Source organism: Centroberyx gerrardi, chromosome 12 (genome assembly GCF_048128805.1).
Source record: "Centroberyx gerrardi isolate f3 chromosome 12, fCenGer3.hap1.cur.20231027, whole genome shotgun sequence".
NCBI classification, from domain to species: Eukaryota; Metazoa; Chordata; class Actinopteri; order Beryciformes; family Berycidae; genus Centroberyx; species Centroberyx gerrardi.
Genome location: NC_136008.1, coordinates 23,745,556 through 23,764,806, shown reverse-complemented (window position 1 = coordinate 23,764,806; position 19,251 = coordinate 23,745,556). Strand labels below are relative to the sequence as shown.

At 44.3% G+C, this 19,251-nt stretch overlaps 2 protein-coding genes across 3 annotated transcripts in view; one reads left to right on the top strand and one right to left on the bottom strand.

Moving 5' to 3' along the window:
- ano10a (anoctamin 10a) overlaps positions 1–13,417 on the top strand; it is a 28,482-nt gene extending 15,065 nt beyond the window's left edge. Inside the window, exons 13-14 of the mRNA XM_071911772.2 lie at positions 4,409–4,525; positions 11,649–13,417. Of these exons, the coding sequence (XP_071767873.1) occupies positions 4,409–4,525; positions 11,649–11,690 (159 nt within the window). The 3' untranslated portion in view covers positions 11,691–13,417. The remainder of the gene's footprint in view (positions 1–4,408; positions 4,526–11,648) is intronic.
- Positions 13,418–14,104: 687 nt separating this feature from the next.
- Positions 14,105–19,251, bottom strand: part of snrka (SNF related kinase a) — a 52,066-nt gene continuing 46,919 nt past the window's right edge. For both annotated transcript variants that reach the window (XM_071911770.2, XM_071911771.2), the window contains exons 7-8: positions 18,929–19,044; positions 14,105–18,438 (exon numbers count right to left, since the gene is read on the bottom strand). In XM_071911770.2, coding sequence (XP_071767871.2) covers positions 17,208–18,438; positions 18,929–19,044 — 1,347 coding nt within the window. In that variant the 3' untranslated portion in view covers positions 14,105–17,207. The remainder of the gene's footprint in view (positions 18,439–18,928; positions 19,045–19,251) is intronic.

The window sequence follows — 19,251 nt, the reverse complement described above, 5'->3', positions numbered from 1 at the left end:
CGTCCAAATGAAGCTAACAATTAGTGTAAAACAAGAAACTATAGTTAAAAGCTAGCCAAAAATGTTTGCCAAATGTAATTCTTCAGGCAATTTGGTTCCAAAGTTTAGGTGCTTTGATAGCAAAGGCACCATCTCCTCCATAAATCTAGACTTTGGAACAGTCAAAAGTGTCTTGTCTGCTGATCTAAGGCTGAGCTTTTGTACTTATGGATATAGAAGTTCAGAAATATATGCTGGAGCCAGGCCATAATGCTTTAAAAGTAATCAATAAAATAAATTAAAATCAATTCTAAAACTAACTGGAAGCCAGTGCAAGGTGGCTACAATGTGACTCATCTGATCTCTTCTTTTAGTTCTAGTGAAGCGCCTGGCTGCAACTTTCTGAACAAGTTGCAAACAAGCTAAAGCTTTGCAGTTGAGGACAGTCTTATAGTATAATTTTAATTAGTTTGACAATAAGCATTTTAAAAACACATGTAGCTTGACACATTTACTGTAATCATTGATGATATCACAGTAAAGTCATTGATTTATGTCTGCTCTAGTCTTTGTAGCCCAAATTGATTCTTAAACCCTGTAGTGGTCATATTGGCGCCTGTAGCTATTTATCTAAAGCTATGATGACTCTATTTTGTATCTCAGAAGACTGATTGATCTTCATTGCGCTCTCTCCTCTTGGCTTCCTTCTTTAAACACTTCAAAGACCAGGTCTATGAACCTATGATGATTTCCATAAGCAGAAATACAATTGAAGGCTAGTAATGAAGCCACAGCTTAGCATGTGCCAGAGAGCGTGAGTTTGAATCAGAAATTCTGCTCATGTCGTGTCACAGATGAAATGGCAGAACTAGTAGTTCCTCATCAGTTGGATTGAAGGTGGATTGAAATGCTAATTTTCCAATTAACAGTGAAGTGGTGCCATGGTAACAGCATTAAGTGCTGAATACTGAGTAGCGGGAACAGCAGTGGCACCGTGGTCCTCTGATTCGTGCCAATCTTGTCACCGTGTTTTTCATTAGCTGCCTGCTCTCAAAGACCTGTCTGATCCACGTCTCAAGACTGTATTTTTAAGGCTGTGACATCAATTGGGGCCCCAGATTGCTATTCTCGTGACCACCATGGTTAAGCTAACAGTTAGGATGCTATTAGAGACTCTACCTTCGGCTACCATAAGAAGCTTTCTCTTCACCGACTCGGTGTCTACAGCAGGACTGGGCCATTTTGATGACAGGCAGGCCCATTGTGACTGCCAGAGAGAGACATGTGGGACATTATATAGGTGAGGGAGAGGAGCCAAGTCTGAGTTCTATTGCCAACTCAATAAACTCACTGTACTGTAGCGACGACAATGAGTACACCTCTCAAACTGAGCATTAGAAGTTTGATCACATCCATTATGTTAAATAGAAAGTGATTTTATAGGCTAGTCAGTGTTTGGCCTTGAGAAGAAAGAGAACAGTTCACCTTCCTTTTCAACTGCAAACAAGTCACATTCTCCTTTCCGTCTTAACCGGGCGTTCTCTCCGTCTCAGGCCAACCTTGTACTGCTGAACGCAGAGAAATATAAATTAGCCTTGAATAGCATTAGCAATCAGCTAAGAGCCGGAGTGTTTATTGTACCATTTCAATCAATGTGACAACTCACTGAGACCAGGGATTTCTTTGCTTGTTTTGCCTGTTCATTAGCGGAGCTGCTGTGCTGACTGGAATGACAAAAATTCTTAGTCTGTGGTTCTTGAGCCAGAAATGTTGCCCTTGTGCCTGTGCCAATCCTTTGAATAGAATAGAATAAAATGGAAGAGAATAACTTCTGTAACCAAATAGAAGCTTTGAATTTGTGTCACAAATTTCCTCTCAGCGCCATCATGAAGGTCTAGTGAAAAATTGACTTTGTGCAAATCATGGCAAAATATATAACCGGGCTAGAAAAAGAGGTACCTGAAAAAAAATTGTTGTGGTGTGGGTGTGGGTCAATTTAGTAATGTTGTAAGAAAAAGGGAATTGTCCGATAAGGTAGATTTGTATCAAAATTCAAGTTACTGTGACACACTAAACTGTCTGGTCTTAACTTATCTAGTAGAAGCTAACGTTAGCATTAGCAGAGATGAGTGGTCTTAAAGGATAAGGCTGGTGTTTTTTAATGCATTTCTTACCCTCAACAAATCCTATGAAAATAACAAAATCAGCAATGAATTTGTTTTGCTAACAAGTCTCGTCCATGTAGCCCAATGAAGCCATGTCCCAGTAGCCATAGAACTCCATTGTATTAAAAAAAAAAACATTAAAAACACGTCAAAGAGCCATGCCGTTGCTCTGGGCAACATATTTCATCATCACGATGCACCGGGCCAGCCGACTTTTTCCTCAAACAGCCGGCTGTAAACACGTTTACGATCTCAGGAAAGTAGTTCCATAGCACCGAAAATAGTCCCCGGCGTAATGAAGAATTTGTTCCCATTTGAATTTGATTTGGTAATAACTACAACAGCCTGACTTTTCGTGGTAATGGTTAGCGATTACGATTTTTAAAATTGAAACTATGTCTTTGTGAGCTGTATTTAAAGGTTTTTAGATTACAATTGGAGCCAATGACTTCCGGTTTGAAGGCTAAAAAAGTAAGAGTAGAGTAAGAGTAAAGCAAACACATTGTTGATTTTGTTGTTTTCATAGGATTTGTTGATAGTAAGAAATGTAATTTAAAAACACCAGCCGTATCCTTTATATTAACATTGGTTGCTAGTGCTAAATTAGCCTGCTGGCAAGTTATCTAGCTCACAAAGCCAAAAAGCAGCTGTTTGTTTAGGTTAACTGATTGACTCCTCTCAAGTTACAAGTGTTTTGGAGTAGGGCAAGGACAAGACGGTGATGATTAGCTGACCTATGCTTAGCTAGCTAACAAGTTGACATTATCTAAACCGATAACAGATGTATCAGTGGGGAAAACATAAGTTCCAAGTAAAAACACCACAGAAATTAACCATTCTTTTGAGATGAGCAAGTCACAAGTTTAGACATTCAGCCAGCTGTTCTCAGCCATTGTTGACCAAGAGCTGCTTCCATCATGGCCGCCAGCAGGTGTGTTACGTCACCTGAAAGCCCTCTATATCTTGCTGAAGAGAATATTACACCTAGATGTTTTTCTACTGGCTCCTATGGACTGCCTAGAAGCTTGTTGAAGCTTCTTGCCAATATCACTCACTTAGATCATAACCATGGAACACATTGCTCTGGAATAATCTATGCCCTCTGATCTACTTTCACTCTACACCATTTGTTACACCTAGCATACATGAATCCATTACTCTGATGAGAAAAAGGGCCTTGAATCAAAGGAGCTGTTGGCAGTTGGCAGTCCTCCAGATGGACCGGCACAGGTGTGTGCGTGTACGACACACCCTTTTAAGTATGTGCGTGTTCATGTGCATGTGTGTGCGGTGGCCTGGTGTGTGTGGGAACTGTGTTCACTCAGCATACATGTGAGTGAACGTGCGTACTCTCATCTTCACGGGAAAACACAGATCCTGCTGATTCAGTTGTGTGCAGGTCAGGTGTTTCTGACAAGCATGGCTCTTTGAGAGGAGAGAGCCAGAGATCTGAGAACAACATGCTTCCTCAGCGAAGAAATTTACAAACACACAGCATTCTGGGTAATAGCTCATATCCTGGTCAAAGCCCTGCTGTTCATATCTACTCTCATATGCTACTCATGAATACCCTTGTGCATTTGAATAAACACAAGGTTCTGAAAATAATCCTGGTAACTGACCCTTATGCAGAAGACAAGAGTAAATGGGAAATATAATACTTTCTTCAGTATTATATCCCAGGCAGCTTATCCAGTTTTATCTGGATAAAAGCTTCTAATCACAATAAGAGTTTATCCAGGTCATTGTAAATGAGATATCATCGTTCATATGAGTCGAATACTTGCATATATTATTATGATCAATAACAGGATCTTGGCGTGCATGTACATACACCCTACTGAGTCTCTGTCCACTGTGTTCCGCTGCTTTGATCCATACTGCCAAATTGCTTTATTTCTCGTCCTCGTTCAGCCTGAAGGACGTGGATGGAGAGTCTCTCCGTTTCACCCTGACGTTCCACTCAGTCATTCCCTTCCCGTTCTGTCCTCTCTGTGCTTTTTACCACGGTGTCCCATCAAGGACAATAAAAACATAATCAAGTTACGTTGATCTCTTTTTCTTAGCATCTGTTTTTTGTTCCTGGAAAAGGGTTTCTCAGACTTTTTCAACAGAGGATGTAAATTGAGGAAATGTATTCTTTCCCTAGGCCAGGTTTGTTAAAACAGAAATAAGTCCCATTCTGAATCCCTGAGCCGAACTTCAAAAAACATTGATCCTAAAGTGTATTAACTGCTTTCTGGTTTGTCATTCTGTGATTTCAGCACGGCCTGCTGGCCTTCAAGTTCATCCTGACCTTCATCATCCCAGATGTTCCCAAACACATCCAGATCAAACTGGCCCGCCTGGAGTTTGAGTCCCTGGAGGCCCTCAAGAAAAAGGTAAAACCTGGTTCTATGATGGTCTGGACAGAAGCAGACTTCAAGATACAGTACCTCTAACCACAGTTGCTTTCCTCCTCAGGTATTTCGCAGCAGGCTAAAGTATTACAATGTACTCCCAATGCTATGGTTTCCAATATAGCTGTCACTCTCCATTAGAAATTAGAAAAGCAGTAGAAATGGCATTATCACCATCCATCAATCATCATCAATAGAAAAACTTTATTACTCATGTTAAATCTCAAGGAATGGAAAAAATGAATCAAATTAGAATTTACCCTGCCTCTTACTACATGTATACATTGCATTGTGTATGGGAAAAACTAACAAGTCTCTTCTATAGTAGTGTCCTATGCTAGTGGATTGTTTTCAGTGTTTGTGACGGACTATGAATGTTAAATCAATGTCAAACCACAATAGACATATAACACACACAGAAACTTACAGTATATTACATAAAAAAATGAATAAGATGAAACTTTAATGATAATGAGGGAAATTGGGAAAAACACATCCACATCCATGCACACACATACACTCGGGATATATCAGTCAAAGCAAAAACATCAATGGGTTTCCCAATAATAGGTCTCTTCTGACAAACTATCACTGTGTGCTTAATGATAACCGATAGGACACACAAAGAGGGCAGATGGTCCGAGCCCGGGGAAACAGCATCTAGACTTATTTATGTCACTCAGCGCTGACAGCGCTCACCTGCTGACGGACAACGCCGGGACATGACTAACAGCATTAAGTGAGGCAGCGAGCCGCGTCACGGCTCAGTGACTCGCCCGCGATGGGCGTGAACTGCACTGCTGATTGCGCTGATGCAGTCCTTGGAAAGCTCATCAGTATTATCACCGTGTGTGTGTGTGTGTGTGTGTCTGCCTGCCTCATCAGTATTATTATCCAGTCCTCATCGCTTAATGACCCAAAAGGCACACCGCTATACTGCCGCTGGAGCTCTGCTTAGCTAACAAGTTAACAGATAAACTCAGTGAGTGTGTGTGTGTGTTGTTAATGAGGTTCTACTGTTTTATCAGATGTCTATTATCTTGCGATTAGCACACCCACACACACATCGTGATCTTGTCTAGGCTGCGATAACTTCCTATCCCAAAATCTTGCATGTGTTCCTCTGACTGATTTCACCCTTAACCAGCAAAGTGGACAGAGTGGAGTGCACGTGAATATGTTCATAATAACATGTTAGCCTAATAGCTTCCCATCGTGCATTCCGAACAGGCTCTTGATGCATGTCCCAGAGCACTTTGCTGAAGACGAATGGTGTGTCCTATGTTAATAGTATTGATATGGCTCCACTGTAAGGCATTAGCTCGCCTGGCTCCGCAAGCCATTTGTTTGATGGCGACTGACAGGGCTGAGTGCTTCTGTGATGAGCTGTTTGGCTTTTGGTTATCATTTCTCTCTCCTCACATGTTTTCTGTCCGAGGCTCTTGTGCGGCTCCATTGGCCCCTGTAAGACATGCAGATGAAGCCATTGTAGAAGATTGACTTTTTACACACTTTCTGCACTGCTGCTGTGCTGTTTCTCCACCCCCAAGAGGAATTGATTGGAAAATGTGGTATTACTAATGCAGGATACATGCAGTATGGTTGGGTTTCTACAATGTTTACTACTGAAGGCCATTGGCTCGCATTCATTCAGGGCTGCAGAAAGTAAGACACATGCCTTATGATAGCATGGACTTGTCTGTCAGCTCGCACACAGTATCCAGTCCCATGCGGGGTGGGGTCACGATGAAATACTCGCCATTGATTGGTGTATTTCATTAGCTTCCTGTTGTATAAGCGAATGAGACTTGATGTTTGGGTTGATCAGTGTTGTTCTGTGGTCTCTTGGTTCTGTGCAGAGCCAGCTCCATGGACGGTGAGTAGCTTTGGCTGTGTGTGAGTTTGGATTGCATTGGTTTGTAATACTCAGCTATTCAGTCCTTCAACGAAAGTGTTTGCGTGGGTCTGTCCATGGTTTTGTGTTTTCACAGTTGAATAAATGGGTAAAATGAGTCAACAATAGATTTCATTAATTGAGACTAATCACCTAAAGCTCATCAATGATCTAACTAAAATATTTGTGTTGTGAATGTGATCTAAGTTGCTGGGTTCTGTTTGGTGTTTTTTTAACATTTCAGTAATATCGCCCGTGGTTTGCCTTCACCATCATGATAACCAACATTAAAATCAATTTAGCGGTGAACAATAACTCTTAATAACTGTCAGCGTCATGTAATACCTCACTTCATCATACCTGGCCTGTTTTTCGGAAATTCCCCAGAATGAAACTCTACCCTGTTTGCAGTGGATGACTTTGCCCATGGCCTCAGACAGACAGGGAGACAGAATGAGACAGAATAAGAACTAAATGAAGGTAGTTAGACAGGTGCTCCAAGCCAACAGTCAGACAGACAGTTGGATACTGAAGACTGAAGTAGACGGAGACAGAGGATAGACGGGAGAGATAGGGTGAGATGAGATCACACATACAGTTTGTTTTCTTTGGTCCTATCCGCAGTGGAAAAGCTTACTTTGTTGCATATTTGGTTCGTTTAGGTTCACGCCACCTAATTACAAGTGAACCAGAGCTCATAAACAAAAGGCACATGGACTCACAAGTAGCTCATTTATTGGAGAATTTTGGTAACCTGTAGTCCCGCCAGGTTAGAGATTTTTGGCGTTGGGGAGTCAAAACAGATCCAGTTCCAGACTTTAAGATTAACATGATGGACTTGTCTGTGCTCTTTGCCGTAATTTACCTTCTCTGGTGTTCAGACCAGTTAAGAACACATGAAGGATGGTTTGCCCTTCTTCAATTTGTTTTGCTTGGCTTTCCAAGCATGAGTAACTGCTGGCTATCAGATGTCAACATCCATCTGAATACATCCTTAAACCTTGTATTTTTGGGGTCATATCCTGTCATATCCTGTGGTTTGGATTGCGTTCTCACTCCTAACAAACCTCACCGCAGTTCTCTTGGAAGAGGACTGACACCTGCATGATTCAGCGCGGTTATTGCGAGTTCAACTTTCATTGTTCTCACCTTGCCAAATGAACCCAACTAAACGCTCCAGAGCTTGAATAAATTGTTGCAAACATGCTTGGTGTGAACACACCCGTAAACTGAAATGGCAGTTATACAGGTACATCAGGTTAACAGGAATACAGATACAATAATTGAAGTAGGCTGCCAAACAAATAAGTGGGGAGACGCTTCATGAATGTAAATTTGGAACAGAAGATGGGCTGAGAGGCTAAATCAACCGTACAGGTACAGTTTGAGCTGTTTAACATGCGCAAGGTAGGCGTTTCCCTGCAAGTACGACAGCATTCTAGGATTTGATGATGCTGAAAATGATCTTTATCTATGAATTACATCACAAAATTAGACAGCAGGATTTGATTAGATTAAAATGCAACATGCTGCTTTTTTCCCCCCATGTCTTTCTATAGAATAATAATGTAGCCGGATAAAATGTACTCATATCAGTGTTGAAATTAAGTCCTCAGTGGTCACCAAAAAAAATCCTATCGGAGCACCAGTAATGCAAACACATACAGACTGACTGACAGACTGACTGACAGACAGGGCATGTAGGATAGAGTGGTAAGGAGAGCTTGTAAGCAGATCTCAGTTTCCCACAGGAGACGCTTGATCCGACGGTCAAGTGACTTTCTTGGCTGAGCTTCTGCAGCTCCAAGTCACCTTGCTCCGCACTGCCGTCTGCATCTGGCCAGATCAGTCACAGCAGTTGAACGGGCAAAACAGGAGATCCGTCCGTAGCGTGACCCTGAGTTCACTAGCCAGTCAGGCTCTGAACAGCAGACACTTCCGGTGCACCGAGATGATTTCCCGCCAGTGATCATCCCTGACATCAAAAGAATAATAATAATAATTTAGACAAATAGGTCAAATCTACAGCGTCTCAACCAGGGGGGATGGGACGCTCTTCTCTATCGCAGCCCCACTTAGTGATGCGGGCTTAAAAGACGGGGGTGTTTTTACATAAAAATCCTGCCTAATGCAGCTAGAAATAGCAGCGATTTTAGATAGAGGGCTGTGGTTCTGTGTGTGTGTGTGTGTGTGTGTGTGTGCATGGGGTGCTGGATGTTAAATCTTAGCCCTGCACCCTCTATCAGAGGCATGTCGTGCAGAGTCAGCAGCAGCTAACACATTGCTCTGACAGGGATGAATTCGGCTGCCTGCTGCCCCACAGGAGCGAGCGGGGCAGGTCAGGACTAGACGACTAGAGCACAGTATACACATACACACACACACACACACACCACTTCATGACTACAGCACAGATTGTGGCAAGCCATTACAGTCCGGCAGTGTAATATGTCACATGCATGTACGAGGAGCACATACACACACACTTCATGACTTCGTGACTGCAGCACAGATTGTGACAAGTCATTACAGTCACATAATATGTCGCTTGCATGTACACACACACACACACACACACACACACACGTACACACATACACTTCTTCACAACCACAGTACAGATTGTGACAAGTCAGGTGGGTGTTGTAACACACACACACACACACTTACACACACTGGCCTGACAGAGAATGACTTTTATTGTCTACCCTGTAGCCTTAATAACCCTCGTACAGTGTACCATCAACACAATGAGTAGCCTCCAAACCCCTGAGGGTTGAATAAGAGCCTAGACCTTGCTTTGTGTGTGTGTGTGTGTGTGTGTGTGTGTGTGTTTGCGTGTGTCTGATAGATCAAATAAGCTCGTATGAAGCTCTGTGCCACAGCGCTGCTTCCCCTCTCCTCTGATCAATACTGACATATCAGGACAATTAGCCGGACATGTTCGCCAGACTCTGGTGGACCAGGGGCATCGGCCCGAGAGACGAGGCCCCGAGGACAGCATGGGGGGGGGGCGGGGGGTGGGGGGGGGGGGACGTCTTCCTGCAACATACAGGAAGACTGATAGTGGTGGAAATTTCACTGCCCTCATTTGAATGTGGGCTAATGGAGCTGGTGTAGCTGCCAGTCCAGCTCTTTAAAGGGGTAATCCACTGTTGTTTTTTTTGCACTTCCCAGAGATCACCTGTCAATCAAACAGTGAGTCCAGCACTGTGACGGTCTTGTTCCTTGGATTTTCTGCTGATGAAGTTTGAGTTTCTTTTCTTTGTCTGTTCAGACGTTTTAACATATTTTCTTTCATTTGCTTCCCCTCCAGAGGAAGGATCCAGTCTTTCCACTCACTGCTGAAAAGAATTAATCTCTCCTCTCTGTTCCTGGGGGAGTCCACATGTATTTAACTCTTCTGCTGCCCCTGAAGAATCAGCGCTGGATCTAAACGCCTGCCTCAGCAGAAACCCCCGCCGCGGATCAGTCCGCGGGACGGGAACCTTAATAACGTCCAACGCATCTGAACCCCCCCCCCCCCCCCGAATGTAATTTGCTGGCTCTGCCTCTCGCCGGAGGCACGGAGGAATTAATTGATTAAAATGTAACTCAGCCAAGATAACTGTCTAGGGACGATGGAGGTTTCTTCGATGCAAAGTCTTGGACCCGCAATTTATTAAGCAGCAATCAGGAGCTGTCGCAGTCGCATCACGGCCCGACTGCGGCGGTCTGCACTGGGGGTGAAAATGAGAACGGCAGACCGCCTGTACAGCACTTCCATTCACACATCCACTTCAAATCCCATCTTTTTTTTCTATTTTTTTTTTTTTTTTTACACCTATGTGACACAGATGTGGCCTTTCCATTACTGTCTAACCTTGACGGGGGCAGAAAAAAAAAATCTCTCCTGTTTGGACAGCCATGAAAAACAGATCAGATCAGCGGCGTATCGGATCAAGGTTTTCCGCCGCCGATCGAGGGTCGGCGGCAAGATACGCGCCGTCAGCGGAGCGCTCCCGCACAATACCTCGCCGTCGTTCCAAGGTCCCCGCATCACCCCAGAGAGCCGAGTAAACACCGCCGCCGCTCCCCGACTAACTCGATCTGGCTGAGACTCTCCAGGCCCCCGCGGAGAGAGATGTAATGCTGTTTTAAAAGCTCTGGTTCCCCTCTCCGCCCGACATGTAATGTCATTTTGGGGAGGGAGGGAGGGGGAGGAGAGAAGAAGAAGACTCTGCCTCTGGGCGTCTTATGACACAGGTAGCAGCGGGCGGCACACCGTTGTTTACAACTTTTCTCCTTTCTTTACATGACTTCTTCCACAACATCCTTAGGGGGGCGGCTTGTGCTCAGGCTTTGAGAAATGAAGAAGAAAAACAAAAAAAAAAAACCATCATTATTAATCATGCATATTATGGATTTTTTCCCCGTGTTTCTTGTCAACTGAAATATCCGTCAATGTTGTACCATTTTTTTTTTTACTTTGTGGCCATGTTGAGTTCCTCTCACAGGAGAGGAGATTTTCATCAGACAGTTTATTTAACAAAAACCTTTCTCCATCTCTGTTACATTTCCAGTGCCAGAAGATTCTTAACCCCTTAACTCCTCCTTCTCTCCCCTTAAATTTCCCCTTAGGTAGCAATCAAGGTCACATTTTTCCAATGTTTCACTGAAGCTATAGCAGACTTACATTGAGTGAAATATTCAAACCAAGACTCCATCTTTTATGGCTGCACCATTACATTAAATGGAAAAAAATCTGATGATGTGTTGATGATGTGCATAATTTTATACATATTTCCCTGTAATTCAGCAGGACATATTTGGTATCTTTGGAAACTTTGGGATCTTAACTAGAATTTAAAATAAAGTTCTGTGGGTTTGAATAAAGCTTGACCATTTAACATGCGTTTGTAATGATGGACCCGCCGGCGGGACCGGCAGAATGGAATAGGTTTGTAGTACCCAGATACAGTTGCCTGTACACTATCACATTCTAAATAACATTCATGGCCTGGGTGTTTTGTTCACACGTAGCCAGGAGGGTGATGGGAAATAGTTTTGTGTCTGCTCCTTTTTTTTCTCCATAAAATTTACAGTGAGCAAAGCAAGAAGGATGCCAACCCTTTTCCCCCTTTCCCCCTCAAATTGCTTCCCAACTGCACTGCACCTTCTCGTATCAAAACAAACATTCATCCGCTGTTGTTTTCTCCTTTTGTGTTTCAGAAAATGCTTGAAGCCACGGAGCTCAGTAAGGCTGCCCAGTGAGGGGGAGAGGAGAGGAGCGCCCTACAGATACTGATCCGCCGTCGAGAACAGTTTCACACGGTTTAAACAAAGTCAGACTGTTGTTTACACCGCCTCGCTCCGAGGCGCGGCTTACCCATGCATATATGTATTAAGACAAAAAGTCGTCAAACAGGATTTAAAAGATGGTTATTCTTGAGAGTATGAGATGTTTGCTGTTGCTGAGTTTTCATGTAGCGGTGTGCTGTATTTGCAATATCTTCACTGAAACATTAAGCGAGCGTCCCAGTTACTGTTGCTAGCAATAGAGGAATACAGTGTTGTCCTCAGCAGACCACTGTTTTAAGAGCATAGCTGTGCACCAAATGTATTCTATTGGTCTCTAAATCGAATGTACTGTAATCAGGCTTTATTTGAGGGTAAACTGTCCAAGTGTTACATTTGCGGGCTGTAGACCTTTTTTCACAAACATGGCTGACGTGCTTCTGCAGGGTGTCGATCGGTTCTCACCGCTGCCAGCAATGTTAAGAACTTTCTGTCACCTCTAACTGTCTGTGATCACTCATTTTGTGTTTCAATAAAGCTTATAACACAATACAGGGGTTGTCATTGACATATCTTTCTGTTTCTGTGGTCAGATGGCTACACGACTATAACAAAGTGATTTGAGCTCGAGTCACAAAATGCTAACAGCACAGAAATTACCGCCAGTTAACATTTTGTGACCCTCGATCAAATCACTTTTTTTATAGTCGAGCGTCTATCTGACAGCAGAAACAGAAAGATATGTCAATTATTGTACTATACGTTCTGTTGAAACACAAAACAAGTGATCACAGACAGTCGGAGGCGACAGAAAGTTGGCTTCTTATTGCTGGCAATGGTGAGAACTGATCTATACCCTGCTAAGAAATGCTCAGAGGTGTTCGAATCCTAAGAGAATGCTGTATACGTACTATATTATATATACTGTATGCAAATATTGATCATACATCCAAGACAAAGTAGTTTTTCCTTGTAATATATTCTGTTTGTCAGCCACTGAAGTCACTTTTGCTCGGGGTTTAATCAGTAGTGTAGTTAAAGGATTATGCATTAGACAGTATGCCCGTTTTTCAGGCATTTAAAGCACACCCACCCATTAACATAATTACTAGCGAAGTACACAGGATGATGGAGTACACACAGTAAACACACTCCACCGCAGCAGTGTATCCGCCTCCAGCTACCACTACACCACTGGGTTAAATCAAAGTAGAACAATTGCCAGTATCTATCTTTTTATTGAAGCTGCTTGCACAGTGCAGGGCGTCAAACAGGTTTTCTTCTTCTCAGGAATCCTGGTACAATTCTGCACTCCAAGATGAATACTGATTAGTGGACTGTCCCTTGTCTTTGCATGTTAAACACAACCAGAGTATTGTCTGATTCAGAAATATATGATCTGTAATATTGTATTAATGACACAGTGTCGCTGTTACTCCACTAGTGCTTCCAATGTGTCAGAGAATGAATTGTAAGTTATTTGACTTTAGACCATGCACTCTTATAACACCCCATGGTGCCTTGAAACGTGATGCCTACCCGCAACTTTGTTTTATACACACACACACACACACACACACACTGCTGGTATTTACAATGTTACCAGATGTATTGAAACTGTTGTAGGGGGGAAATCAGGATGAAACCAAAGCAAGCGATCCACTCTGCAACCCTTGGCTCAAATAAATCCATGTACAAGGAGATGAAGTGTGTGTCCGACTCTTCCTATGTGTGTGCTATTATTGGATGGAATTGCCCGAGGCTCTAAACATGCTAGACACTGAGCTGCCTATCTCTAACATAGGGGTTCTGGTCTTCCTCGGCCTAAGTACATTCACCGTGTGTTCCTGGTTGGTGCTTCATAAGAGCTCAGTAGCTTTAGGAAAGAGACCAGTTCATAGAGAGATGGAGATATGAATAAACTCTGCATGTAGCACCAGTGGAAGCGTCTTGGTTACACAAGAGTATAACCTCTCTGGTGTCAGGTAGCCTGTTAATCACCACTGACCGCCTCTCAACGCCTTCCATGACCTGGATCACAGCTTTATATATTTAAAGTCTCTTGCCTGGATGGCCGAGTGTCTTATCTCTCGCTTAGAATATACACTCATGTAACGTTCAGCGAGTCCAAATCACTTCATTTCCATATATCGCTTCAAAATACTACTCTACTTTCTACTAAGAATGCTCATTCCAGGTCCAGAGGTATAGTTCACCAAGCTGAAAGCGCTTCCCATTTGAATTTTATCAATTTAAGATCTTTTTCCAATTTCAGCTCAGTCATGGAGAAATTATCCCTCCACCACCACAGAGAATCGTTGGTTGCACGCAGCAGTGAGTCACCGCCGAGTCTGAGCCAAACCCAGCAAGAAACACTCACAAGACCCAAGTATGAGACAGAGTTTTCCACAACATTTTATTTTTGGATATTACCATAGCTATATGTAACGTTTGACAACAGGTATCAACTACAGAATAATACATTGAATAATTCTGTCATTTCAAACTCATCTTTTTTTTTGTTTTCTTTTTTTTCTTCTTCTGTTGGTTTTGGTCCAGTAACGTTTCTGTGGGTGATTCTCTCCTCTCCTCTCAGTGTCATTGGAGCGATAATGTCAAACATTGAAACACATGCACATGTCATTCACCTGGATACAGCTGAGTAAGACAACGGTCAAGAGACTTGACATTATGAATAGAATCGTGTCATTTTTCTCACACGTTTTTATTTTTCTCAGAGACACCCATATTACTAATTATAATAAGGCTATATTACTGTACAGCTATGCACCAAAAGGTTCACTCCGCTGTTCTAGATAAAGAGCACCATATTTACAACTCTATTTACACACATTTCATTTTTAAAAAGAAAACTCAAAGACAACAACAAAAGAGTAAAACAAAAATACTTAAAAGACAGCTTTCTCCTTTTTTTTTCTTTTCAGTCCAATGTGGCCGTTCTAAGGCTGCACAGGTTTGGAATTGAAACAAAAAAACCCGAAACAAATGAAAAATGTTTATGTACACATAGCTGCAACATACTGTATAGCTTATTGCCAATGCCCTTAAAGTATTTCCCCGTTCCCCTCGCCCGGTTTCTCTCTTTCATTTGTTCTCTCGTTCATGTCTAGGCCAGGTCCTTTAAAGCTAATAAGTCATGAGCCTGTTCTCCTGCAGAGGTGTTCTGACTAAATCACTGAGTCGCAATAGAAAACCTCCCTTGTTAGTGAGGTTAACGGGGTACACACACACACACACACACACACACTTGTATAAACACATGCAGTTGCCCGCACGTGCACACACACACACACACACACGTTTGTTCTAACCAATGAGAGACTTCACATAGGCATCGACTTGACGTCTCGACTCGAGGGCCCGCATCAACACAGCATTTTAAAACAGCAGATCGCTCAAAAAAATCCAAGTTTAAAAATAAACCTTTGTTTTCGACATATATACATACTCAACAAACACCCTTTAAAAGCAAGCCTGCCTGTCTGGACAGAATCGTAACACAAAGTCAACACATTTAAAAAAAAAAAAAAGAAAAAAAAAGTCAAGCTTACAATGTGGGTGCAAATGGAACTTCGCAGAGGTCAAATCAAAATACATGAACTTTCTTGACATACAATGAGGATTCTCATTATGCGGATCTTTGTATTGGTATTGTCATTTCCACACGGCCCTATGTGTAGTTTTAGAGTCATGCCGACTTGTTTAACTGACAGCTAACAAAGCAGAGGAAGAGCAGAAAAGGCCTAGAAGTTTACTATGAGAGCCGACATAAAGGAACGACAAACATCGTCTCCCTCCGCCCGGTACAATCACTCTGTACATACAGGTTATGCAATATGAAATTAAAAACATAAAAAAATACATACCCCATTTATAAATACATGGTCAGCAGTAACATTGTCATTGTCAAACGATTTCCCGGCATGACTTGAATAAAGTGTCTCGAAACGTGTTGGTGAAGATGATGTGATGATGAGCGTTATTTGCTACAGTGTTGTGCACTATCACCTGAAAAGATACATTTATGCTGCCATGGAGGAGTGCACTTGAAACGGACTTTGACGAATCACCATGCTTTCCCTTGCTGTCCCATTTATTAAGCTAAAAAAAAAAAACATGTGTTGTCTTTGTAAAGCGGCACTTATCCGAATTCAAAGGGGTTGTAATGTACTGTACGTTGTGACTGTTGGGGGGCCTGCGAATCAATGCATGAGAGCTGTATTCACTGTGGTAAAAATTGATTTTTAATTCCATACATTAAAAACAAAAAACAGAAGATAAAACAGATTGTCTATAATTGAGTATAATATGGAGTAAAAATCACTGTCCAGACTGGAGCTCTCCACCTTTAAAAATGAGGTCACTCAAATTCAAACCCTTTCCTCATCCCTTCCTTGTCGTAATCAGGTATCTCGACTGGACTGGATTGGTCAAAGCTACCTCCTGTATGCATTCACATGAAGGTCTCCACTTGATCTAATCCAGCCGTTGTCTGATCAGTGATTTCTCCAAGGACACTGCTAGGTAGACATTAAAAGGAGACCAAAAGTCAGAGGAGAAGAGGGAAAGAAGGCTGGAAGGAAAGAGGGAAGGGTGTTTGTCAGGAGTGTGTTGACATGGAGATCTACTCTTTCCTCCTCCACCGCTCCGTTCCTCCCCTCCTCTCAGCTGCCCTGTACTTTCCAGTGCTAGTGGGGAGCTACATCACTGTAACAATTCTAATAGTTCCTTTGAAGTGCTTGCCCTTTTAGCTACCATCTACTACTACCACCTGTTGTGAAAAAATTTGGTCTTTTCCCATCCTGTTTTCCCAAATCGCTATTCAAATACCTCCACATGTTTGTATGTTGTCAAAAGCAACATCACCCTAAAATGAGTTCAAAAGAATTTGAGGCGCGGTTTGGGGAGCAAAAAACAAAAAGTCAAAGCAGGAAAACAAAACTGAAACACACACGCACACACACACACACACACTAATAAAAGGTGAAAACCAAAATAACCCCTAGCAGCATGCACCTCATACGTACATGAAGCAAAGCAGTGGAGCTAGTAAACCAAAGTAACAGTAAGGTGAAGCGGAGCAACGCGGTGCTGAGAGTGGTTAAGACGCAGCAGAAGGCAGGTGTGATGTTGGTGGTGAGGTGCTGTGAGGTCAGGTAACTGCTACAGCCGAAAAGAAGAAACCGAAAAGAGTGAGGGTTAAGAGGGGGAGTTGTGTGTTCGAATGAATCATGTGGAGAGAGGTGGTGAGGAGGAAAGAGGGCGAGTAGGCTCATGTTGATGGTTTGGAGTGGAGTAAGGGGGGGTTTCGTGAGTTTGGAGGGATGATCTGAAAAGGGGGTTGAGGGAAGGGATTGAGAAGTTGATACAAATGGGCAGGAGACCAGAGAGGGAAAAAACAGGATGTTAGGTGGGGGTGGGCTGATGGTCCAGAGAGGGATGTAGTGGGTTGGAGCAGCAGTGACGTTGGCTTCAGATGACCTGGCAGCAGCTGGCAGGAGCTGAGGTGCAGAGCAGGCCGTCCCTGGAGCCTCCGCCCCGCTGGATGTTGACGGAGATGGTCTTCTCGCACAGAGGTAGTTGGAGCACGCCGTTCTTCAGGCCGCTCAGGTTGTGGTGACTGTCCCTGCCGCCCGGCCCCGCCCGCGCGCCCGGCGAGCCCTGCGGCGCCGCCTTGCGGTGCGTGTGCGCGTGCGCGTGCGCGTGGTGGTGGTGGTGCGCGGCGGCGTGCGTGCGGGGCAGGGCGGTGGTGGGCAGGGTGATGGTGTCCAGGCTCCCCGTGGAGCCGATGCACATCTTCCAGGTGGATTTCTCCTGGATTTTCACGCTCCCTCCCGACAGACTCCGAGGGTCTATGATGAACCTCCCTCCGCCTCCTCCCCCTCCCCCTCGGCTGGCCCGCCCCCCGCGGTGGTGCTGCAGCTGGGAGCTGAGGCACAGGCTCATCAGCTTCAGGCTCTCCACCAGCTCCGTGCTGCGGGTCGCTGTGCGGGACGACCGCGACGAAGAGTTAATGGAGGGGTTGGTAGTGCTACTGTTGTTACAACAACTAGAGGGGCTGCCTTGTCCTTTATTACCCCCTCCTCCTCCTCCTCCTCCTCCGCCCCCTCCCTGACCTCCCCCTCCTCCTCCATTCCCGCCCCCTCCAGGAGGACTCCCCCTGTCCGGTCCAGAGGTGCCGCCTCCCTCCCCGGGGGGCTTGCCCTGCCCTGAGCTGCTGCCTCCCCCGTTGCCCCCCGAGCTCCCGGGCGGCCCCTCGCTGCTGTCCCTTCGGTTCCAGCCGTAGCCGAAGCCGGAGTCCTTGTCCAGGCGCCGGCGGTGGCTCTCCGAGTCGTCGTCGCTCGTCTCCGAGCTCGAACACGACGAGCCCCGGCCTTGGCTCTTGCGGCGGTGGTAGCGCTTCTGCGTCTGCCCCGGGGATGACGCAGAACCGGCGCCGGAGGTCAGGCTGGCGGCGGCGGCCGCTGCTGCCGAGTTCCCCGCCATGTTCATCTTGAGGCGGCTCAGTTTCGGCGGCAGGCCCTCGTCCATGTCGAAGTCGTCGTCGGACTCACCCTCCTCCTCGAAGATCTGGTTGAGCACCGGGGCGCTCTTCCTGGAGGTGAGGCGGTTGGTGATGGAGGGGGGCTTACGCCGCAGGATCACCTGGGTGGGGAGGGGAGACGGGTCCTGCTCTTCCTCCTCCTCCTCATCCTCCTCCACCCTGACGGACAATGAGAAATAAATCACAAGATTGATACATTTTATTTCAGTCTTTTCCTTTACTTTTCCAGGGTAGGATCATTAAGTACATGCACTCTTTTTCCAATAATACCCTGCCACACTTTCTAAGTTATATATAGTGATTCTACTGAGTATTCATTGAAAGGTGTGCACTTAACGCAGTAAGGTGTTTTCCATTTTTAATACACTGAGAAATGAGTAGCCTTTGTTTTTATCTTGATTTTTCTGGTTACTACATCCAAATGAAAGTTAAAAAAAGCCTAATAGCTTTTCAACTCAGACCTTAAGGCAAGAAAAAATAGAACCGACTGTACAGTCACACCTTGGATCATAAACTTCCCAAGAGATACTTCTATCTGATCCAGCAGTAATAGAGTACCACACTTACTTGATACATAGAACCTAAACAAAATAAGGACCAACAGCCCATAATGTGAAGAACCTGAAAACAAAGTCTAAATGTATTGTACCTGAATAGGCAGGTTCGCTGCTTGGCTGAGGATGAGGATGAAGTGGAGGGTGTGGGGGTCCTGTGGAGCCCAGAGCCTGACCCAGGAGCAGGGCCCAGGGCGGCAGCAGAGGCTCCCTGGAACCAGACAAAACAACATCAGCCAAAATCATTAGGAAGTCACTAAAGGTCACTAAAGTATCTTGGAGAGTCTCTGGGTGGACAACTTTAACGCTTTATAAAAGGTTCTGGCTGTGTTCTGCTGTCCTTTAGGAATCCAAGGAACTAAAGGCAAACTGGAAAAACTGTGACAAATTCTTCTGAATGTGCTGGTTCCCTCTGGTG